A 9,278-nucleotide genomic window follows, 5' to 3' on the forward strand; every position below is an offset into this window, starting at 1 on the left:
GGGCAGTGACTGTTGGTTTACGAGAGAACTGTTCTTCTGACTTTGAAGGGTTCAAAGGAAACAGGAAACTCGGGTCATTTTGTAGTTTAGCTTGGTGTTGCACAAACTTCACAAAAACTTCAAAGGGTGGAAAACTCACGTTGTTCTTCTCCTTGTATTCTGACCCTTTCGTTCGCCATTTACCTTGGAGTCTCTCTGAAAGTTTTTGCATTAATGGCAGTAAGCCTGATGCCGAGTCTAGGACCAGTAGACCCGAATATTTCTGTGCATCTTTCGTATACTGGGCTTCTAATAGCAGATACCCAAACTGCTCCAATTTTAGATGATCCCGATTGTTGATTTTTGGAAATTCGTTTAATCTTCTTAGTACGTATTCAACAGCTTCACACGAACCATATTTCCCTTAAAGAAATTCCCACATGCGGGGTAAGCCTACTTCAGGTCTGTCGGTATGGATGCCATGGATTGGTACCAGTAAAGTCCTTGGTTCGTTCTCTAGGGAATCAAGGATAAGGTCCATTTCCTGGAAGGCTTTCAGGTCTAAATCTTTTGTTGCTTGCTTGAAGCTGGCTTTCCACGCCCTGAACTCGGATATCTTCCCACTGAACTTCCTTATCCCACTCCTTATTAGGTCTTTTCGCACCATCATGTTGCTTATTGAATTAAGGTTTTCTTTCAATAAAGGAGTCTCATTTGGGTTCAACTCGACCTTAGGTGGAACAGGCAATTGAACAGATGCTTGAGTGTGAGGCTGAAATTGTGTTCGAACCGGTAGCTGTGATGTTGGCTGAAACTCAGGCTGAACAGGAGGTTGCATTGTCACTTCAACTGGGGATTGTACGGGTGCTCGAAACGCTGGCTGAAACTCAGGCTGAACAGGAGGTTGCATTGTCACTTCCACTGGGGATTGTATGGGTGCTCGAAACGCTGGTTGAAACTGAGGTTCGACAGGCGATCGCATTGGTGCTTGCACAGGCAGTTGCGCTGGTGCTCCAACCGGGGATTGCACGGATGCTTGAATACTCGGTTGAAACTGTGGTTGAGCAATTGGATGAAACCTTGCCTCTAGCGGCTCAGTTGGACCATCAGCAGGAAAAAAGACATCTGCATCTGTCAAGAGGTATTCCTGCACTCTGACTACTGGATCTGAAACCGGAATTCCAAGATCACGAGACGAATACCAACCTATGTCTTGTTCTTCTGCAGCTGCTTCCAGAACTTTAGCTTCAGCTTCCGACATTGCCAAATCCTTATCTGCTTCCAGGAGCAGCATGGCATTTGCAATCTGTTGTTCTTTAGCCTTTAAAGCAGCTTCTTGGTGAGCAAACTCCCTTCTTGTCTTCAGTGCCTCGACTTTAGCACGGGCTCGTACCGCTGCTGAACTCGTACTTGACTGGTGGCTTGACCTACAGGAAGGTGCCTTGCTACTTTTGACATCAAGAGAATCTCCTTGCATATCCATCGTAGAATCAGTACTGTGATACTCTTTTTACTGTAATTGGACCTGGGGAGCCGGGACGCCCTCTATACCAATGAGTATAACCAAGGAACACAAACACTTGAGTACGGGTACTTCTTTGTCTTTATTCCAAAGCGGTAAAACTGCAAACAAACATAATCGATACATAGTCTAGTCACAAACATCATGAATGAAATGATTAATGGATTTATATAGTAAATATGTCAGAATGGTGAAATATTACATTCTCTACAAACAGAGATTATCAACTGTTTACAAACTTCAATTTCTTACAATAAAGTTCAGCGTTACGCATAACACACTTCAGTATACATCAAAACCTATGAACAATCGAATGTAAACATAATAACTGATTATTACAAATAAACTTACAGAGTGTGACTCAACATAATACGGATTCAATCTGAGGAAGCTTCGGGAAGCAAATCACTTGGATAACTTTAAAATGTCTAAAAAGAAACATATTATCACTAAATAATAACGTTGGTAAACACCGCCCTCAATCTCTAAACTAACTCATAAATATTCATGACTAAGAAAAATCGGCGAGTGGAGGTCCTTTAGAAGAAGCTATAAATGACCAGAAACTAAGAAAATTATACGATTAAATTATAACCTTCTAGTGCTTAAAATATATATGGATAAACGCTAGTTGTATTTTAGGCTTAACATACGGCATACAGTGCTAACATATGGCATACAACGTTAACATAGGTGTACATTCTTCGTTAACGGGAAGCTCGAAACAACGACGAGCCACACCTTGTCATCCTCGTGGTAACATGTTGGACCAAAGATCCATAAAATTCTTCTAATATAATAAGTAACAGCTAACAAAATAACAACTATCAGATTCTAAGGTAAAAACATAACTACTATAATATAGGTTCCGAAACTCACCAGAAAACATTAAAACGGTGATAAACACAGGTAACTTTGCATCTTAAAGATACATCTTTCAAAGATGACTAACTTGTTAAAAAGAAAGTAACCTTGCGGTAGAGCTAATCTTAGTTGACCCCAGAGGGCGCTACGATCAATAAAACTCCTCAAACGGACAGCACAAAATGGACTATGGATAGGAAAGGGCGATGGATCAGGAAAGAATGGGGCCATCATTACATGGGGTAGTTGGAGAACGTACGGATATAAATATTGTATGAGAAGTTTCAAAATGATGGTCAGACCATTCAACACGTTTTAGATAACTCTTCAATATTAAAATGGAAAACAATCAATAGTAAACTGAGGGTTAATTGTATGTTTTGTATCGACATTTTTATGGCAAATTTATATAAAAATATTGTAAATGAATGCTTTAAATTGTTCTGTTTTAAAAAATATTGGCAAATTTTAAATAAAAAGGTTTAGAAAATTAATTATGTATTATTTAGTATTCCAATTAATTATAGGAATGATCTATTTTGATGTGCTGATTACAACAGTGTGTAATTTTTATCTCATTTTAAAAGCTCTGCTAACATTTCTGACTGTTTTACTTCTCGTTTTGATTTAGCTTTTCGCTTTTATTTTGTATCTCCATTGTGATCCAGCCACTGATACCCACAGCATTGTCATTTTTTTCAGTAATATGCCTTTGGATATACATATATATATATATATATGTTTTTATTTATGGAAGTGAAGTGAAGTTTGACTTTTTATGTTTTTGTAACCTAATCACCGATATTTCCAATTTACATTAAGTGATCATAATAAAGCCACTGATTTGACGAACATTCTTTTTGTCGTATAATTGTGTGTTGAGACCTGAAACTTGCAGAAAATTGATTAGAAATTGATTTTCGCAATATAAAATTTTAATTGTGCGTGCGCGCTGAATTTATTGCGCAATAGGCCATTTTTATTCCATACAAACTTGACAACTTATATAAATTATGATTTTATAAACCTTAAATAAAAATGACTTATTGTTTTGAATTTATGATAATCCGAATCATAGAATTTCATAAAATAACACGTACGTTACGCTGCGCAAGTTCGGCGTTAACGAAAACTTTATTACTTCAGATAAAGGTTTCATTTCTGGTAAAGTTACAAAATACTATGCTTACAAGTTTTTGCCCCAAATAGGGGTATTTTCCGATCGTGGTATACACTGTCTAATGGATGTCAATTTGAAAAATTCCCGCACACAATAATACGAGGACACTTCGCATTTTCCTATCTCCTCCTACGATAATTGTTTTTAATAGCTGAAAACCGATTGAACAGTTCGAGTACAGCATCATAATGTTGAAGACAGGCCGATTTTCTTTTAAAAATGCTATTTTGATACATGTAATATACGTTTTTACAAATGTATTGATTTGTGATGAATGGAACATTCCAAATTATTTGGTTTAACCATAGAGGTATAGATTTAGATTTATGGGCCCCCTTGGAGAATAAACATAAATAGTTTTGCAATGCTGTACAATACTGTTAAGGTATTAACCACTTTTGATCGCAATTTGAATCGCAAATTTCTTACTGTGAGTGTTGGTACTGTTAGATATAATATAAACAAATATACAAATAAACTTTATTACTGTGAGTGTGGGTAGGCCCTACTGTTAGATTATAAACATATAATATACAAATAAATAAACGTTATTACTGACAGTTGCTTCTCAACGTTTGTATTAAATAATAATTTAAAAATATATAAACGTACGTAGTGGTGTATCGTTACATGTACTTTACTATTTCAATCGACTATGACAGTGAGAGTTTTAACAAAGTATTAAATCGTAAATGTTTTACTGTATTTAGTGGTATATTATTTATAGGCCTATAAAACATTAAAAACAATATTTCGTTACTGAGTGGATAAGAATATATTTTAAAATGTTTCCTCTTTGTACCTATCTTCTTCCCCCATCCCTCAACCCTTAATGTTACATACAAAACACAAATTGTGTTTGTTTAAATGAGTCCAAATAAAAAAATTTGACTCATTTTGTTTCTCTCTCGGAAGTAATTCCCAGGGTGCTAATTTTAGCTGACTACATAAATCATCGTGTATATTTATTCGTTTCTGTAAACGACAATGTATTATAGTCCTGCAGTACGTACATTTGAAATCTCCATTTTTTTCTCGCTGGAAAATACTGTGTATTCGAGAACCATCTGTGGGCACGACCTAGATTGTACGCGAGCGAAGCGAGCGTACCATCTAGTTATACTAATTAAACTAACTATAATCTTTCTACAGATAAGATCTTAGCATATTGTAATATACAAAAGATTTTTTTTTAAAGCCCATTATTTTGCTTTATCATTCTAAATTAACTTGATCTTCAGCATATTGTAATATTATTATGAATTGACAATTTATAATTGGACCTATTTACTCATACATAGCGAACGCATGACTGAACATTACTGGCAAGTAGTTCTTCCAAATAAAAGTCTTTTCGTCATTAAATGAGTGAGCATAGAGCATATAATCGGTGTCACTTCTGGAGGAATTAAAATATAATTGTGTAGCCTATACACAAATTACAGCGTGTACGTTGGTCTTCAGAAACCTGTTCGCTCATAAGTAAGTTTAATATTTATTTTCACTTATATTTTTATCTGTTTAAGTTAAGGTGAAAATAAAGAATAATACATTAATATAACAATTCACTTTCATTTTTACGAGGTTGTTAAATTATAATTTTGCTAAAAAAATAGGGTAGTCAATAAGCGCATTAGATTGGACATCCTGATATCAATGTTATGGTTTTTACATATCTTAACCACATTTTACACAACCACAAATTACTGGTTAAATAACCTTATATTGTTTCTTAGACGCACTATTGGTAGTTCGTCGGTGAGCACAAGCATATTTTACAAATCTTAGACTGGACTAGCGTCTATTTCTGCTTATGTCAAGATAGTTTAAAAGTGCTAAAGTGAAATACTGAGGTTTTTAATAAAAATGTTGATCTATGGAATGGGTTTCGTCATTAAGTTTGAAGTAAAGTAAACGTAAACATCCGATTGGGTAAATTTGTAAAACTTATAAAAACTTGAGAGACCCGTGTTGCTAAACACGTTTAATAAACTCCTGACTCACCAAACAACTTATTATTTGTTCATTTTTGTTACCCTGACTTTCTACTCAATATTTTTTATTCAGTTTGAAGTTCAGATTTTCCTAACTTTATCTTTTCAGATTTTTAGTAATGACATTTTTACAGTGAGATGTACACATTCCCCCTTTCCGTAAAAAAAAGAACCCCTGATTCTTGTGTAGAGAATTATGTCTAACGACAAACGAGAATAAATTCTGCGTTGAATGCTGAGGGCAACCTAGTACCATGGGCTACTGTAGCATTTTCTGTCACTTATTAAATGAATCAATGCTGCACTCAGCAGACACGATATTGCTAGTTTGCGATACAAAATTTAAAAAATGTATCTTTTACAGTAAATACAAAGTACAGACGTGGTGCATCTTTCGTAATTTTATCATAAGTCGTATTTCTTTCCTGATTGTAGAATTAAGTTCTAGAATGTTTTTGATTACTTATCTACGAATTGTTTTCTTATTTATTAAGAATAAGTGATAAATTGCAATGGATTTGTTGAAGAAGTTAAGTTGTTTTATCTGTGTACTGATCATTGTTTACAACACTGGTAAGTATTAAATATATAATAATAGTTATTGATTCTTTCCATATACTGCGTTTGTTGTAACCAACAAATGTCCTCAACTCTGATTATAACTACATTTTGACAAACTTGTTTGTCCTATTGCCATAGCGCTTTTGAAAACTTAATCGAAAACGACCACACACAAACGTTATGTGGTTGTGGTGCCTCTTATTGTATTGAAACTAAAGCAAGACATGACTTTTAAATTGTTGGTATAAAAAAATTATGTTATTGTTTAAAACCCGAAAAGCGTTATTAAATCAATGTTTCACAATACAAATAATGTTTTCGTGCAACAAATTTGTCCTTTGTATTGTGATTACTTTTATATTTTATTTTTTTTATTTTGTAAATTTAGAGTCAAGCTTGGTTCGTACATTACACGAACATAACTGTTTTTTGTCAAACATGATGGTCCGTAATAAGAAAGACTATAATGTTAAAATGGATCGTGTTGTTAACTCTTGTTCTGCCATTCAATGCGTCAGCTTTTGTACTCTTGACCCAACATGCGTGTCTATCCGTTTTGATAGAATTAATTCATGTGTGATGTATAGCAGCGTCGAAAGCGGTAGTTTAGATACTGACAATGGTCAACCTACATACTACGAAATTTCCAAGGTATTTATGGCATGTCCATGGATGTTTTCTGCTTAATAACACAAAACAATACATGATTAACTACAACTAGTATTATAGTATGCAACAAATACATTTCGGCTGATAAAAATTCCCAACAAATTGTATTATGCTCACAACCAACCAATACTGCGGCGGCTGCGTAAATCTGCTGTAGTATTGCGGCGCGCCAATGTGTACGTAATACTCATTACGGTTTTAAGAAGGCCTGGGCTTATCTGTCTTATCGTTCAGTTTTCATTTTTCTAATTACTATTTAGGAAACTTAGAATGTGTATATTACAACTTTCGCAAGCCTGTAAAAACAATAGTCCGTATTGCGCATTCGCAACTTAAATTCTTCCATATTCATCATTGTCATTTACTATTTTTTATTCTTTACACGTAGATAAAAAATCATGAATCTATTGGTTACAATGAAAACGACGAGGTCAAATGCTTTTACCAATATGGATATGAATGTCAAAATATGAGTAAGTTAATTACTGTCATTACACGACGAAGGGTAGAGGTTTCCGTGTTAAACAAAGTACATCTAATTCAAAATGATTTTTGAAGGCTCGCGCTCAAAGTTGTAATATCATTGTTTAATATCATTATCATGTTATGATTAATTAAATTGTGCTTGGTTTATAAGAACACCGTACATTGACCAATCACGGCGCGATGGATCCCGTCCTAACTGCCTATACGTCATGGGGAACAAGCTTAATTTGTTTTTGTTTGTTTAGTTATTACTAGTTTTATCTATTTTTTCACTACAGTCTGCAAAGAATATGTTACAACTGCCAACTACGAATATCGTTTTGATAACCCAATACTACAAGTAGAAACGACGACAAGAATAGAGTTCAGTGTCGTTGCTAAAAATGATGTTCACATTGCGTTATCGTCAAGTCCGGAGGTTATGATACCAATGTATGAGATTGTGATTGGTGGTTGGGAAAATACTCAATCAGTCATTCGCCGCTGTGCGCAGTGTCCAGATAAGAAAATATATTTTGAAGCTGGAATAATATCTGTGGATGAGTTTACAAAATTCTGGATATCGTTTGTAAATGGATCAATACGTGTTGGTCTGGAAGGCAGTGACCATTTCATGGAATGGGATGACCCGTATCCATTTCCTGTCAAATACGTTGGATTCTCAACGTGGTATAACATCAAAGGAATTTTTCAATTTTGCCATTGAAAGTTTTTATTCATGTCCATCTTTTTAAAATTAAGCACGGCAGGTGTAAGCTAGGCCTTCCTCAATCAAAATATTAGGCACGATAGGAAAGTAGAAAGATAGAATTACTTCTGTTTAAAGATATCAAATAACCCTGATTTAACGTTATCTTATTTATTGTCTTGCTTGCTTTGATAATTTAAATGCTCATGAGCTCATAATTGCATACAATCAAATTTGATGATAATTTTCAATCAAGAACAACTCGACTATATTTCAGATCTTGTTGAGATGTTAAATGAGATTTGTGTACAGTATTATTGGCTGACATGGCGTTTGTTTTGTATTATTACGAACTAACCCAAACTCTACATAGGCCTATTGCTTTTTATTATTGTCTAAAAGTCGCTTGTCATTCAATTGGAAGGGATCATTTATATTCTTGTTACGAATAAATTAAATAAAAACGTGAATCAGAAAGATATAATTATATTTTTGTAGAATAGATCTTTTAAATAGCATCAACTTTGTTTAAAACAAATCAGATTGTTTTGTTTTTGTTCTTGCCTTGAAGAATGTGAAATGGTAAACTTATTTTTGTTTATACTAAAATGAAATTTGAAATGCCTAATAAAGCATTTGCATCGGTTTAAAAAAAAAGAGATATTTATTTTTAGTATTTGTCACAACACTGATTCGTTCAGTAGCTCTTTCCAGCGGATGAAAGGTTCAACTATTTATTAGCATCAGATATTTGGTCTTGACAGGTCTTGACCCGATGGTATCCACTGTAGACTATTGAGAAAATTGCTTCTGAAAACAGTCCAATTCTCTTTGTCTTATTTTCAAAACTACTACATTGGGGTACAGTTCCTGAACAAGGCAAGACAACGTTTCACCGATCTATAAAGTAATAGAAAACCCCACTGGACAATGAAATCAATAATGGTAACTTTAATTCTGTAAAAAACAAGAATAATTTCAAAATTAAGTACATTGCCGAAAAATGCAGAGACAGAAATTCATCGTTTGCAATATTCTTACGCTGCGTCTGTACTATCAAACAAGTTTGACAAAAGTTGTGATTTGCCCAAACATGGTAGTGATATGCCCAAATATAGTAGTGAAATGACATTATCATGTCCATATATGAGCACATCACAATTACATTAAGTTTGATATTGTAGACAGAGATTTACATTGTGAATACATTCACAATAAAGAATTTCAGAGACAGACTGTCAAAATCACTTTATCAATAAATATGAATCCTATACAACCATGAGGATTTACAAAGAGAGACTAAAAAATCTTATAGGCTTTCAGTCTAATGATCAA

The 9,278-nt window shown here is 34.1% G+C and overlaps 2 protein-coding genes across 3 annotated transcripts; one reads left to right on the forward strand and one right to left on the reverse strand.

Annotated features, from left to right (window-relative positions):
* Positions 1 to 319: 319 nt before the first annotated feature.
* On the reverse strand, positions 320 to 2,471 carry LOC140049356 (uncharacterized). Its single transcript, XM_072094229.1, has 3 exons — positions 2,381 to 2,471; positions 1,853 to 1,929; positions 320 to 1,602 (listed from the first exon to the last, which is right to left on the reverse strand). The coding sequence occupies exon 3, from the start codon at positions 1,460 to 1,462 to the stop codon at positions 404 to 406; it is 1,059 nt and encodes a 352-aa protein (XP_071950330.1). The 5' UTR covers positions 1,463 to 1,602; positions 1,853 to 1,929; positions 2,381 to 2,471; the 3' UTR covers positions 320 to 403.
* A 2,459-nt stretch (positions 2,472 to 4,930) lies between these two features.
* On the forward strand, positions 4,931 to 8,500 carry LOC140049464 (uncharacterized). Of its 2 annotated transcripts, none has more exons than XM_072094353.1 (5): positions 4,931 to 5,027; positions 6,034 to 6,112; positions 6,489 to 6,751; positions 7,158 to 7,242; positions 7,534 to 8,500. In XM_072094353.1, exons 2-5 carry the CDS (start codon positions 6,052 to 6,054, stop codon positions 7,959 to 7,961), a joined length of 837 nt encoding a protein of 278 aa, XP_071950454.1. In that variant the 5' UTR covers positions 4,931 to 5,027; positions 6,034 to 6,051; the 3' UTR covers positions 7,962 to 8,500. The 2 variants fall into 2 exon arrangements, with proteins under 2 accessions (XP_071950454.1, XP_071950455.1); XM_072094354.1 differs by lacking the exon at positions 4,931 to 5,027 and adding an exon at positions 5,408 to 5,477.
* The last annotated feature ends 778 nt before the right edge of the window (positions 8,501 to 9,278 follow it).

The sequence above is a fragment of the Antedon mediterranea genome, chromosome 5 (genome assembly GCF_964355755.1).
Source record: "Antedon mediterranea chromosome 5, ecAntMedi1.1, whole genome shotgun sequence".
In the NCBI taxonomy this organism is placed as follows: Eukaryota; Metazoa; Echinodermata; class Crinoidea; order Comatulida; family Antedonidae; genus Antedon; species Antedon mediterranea.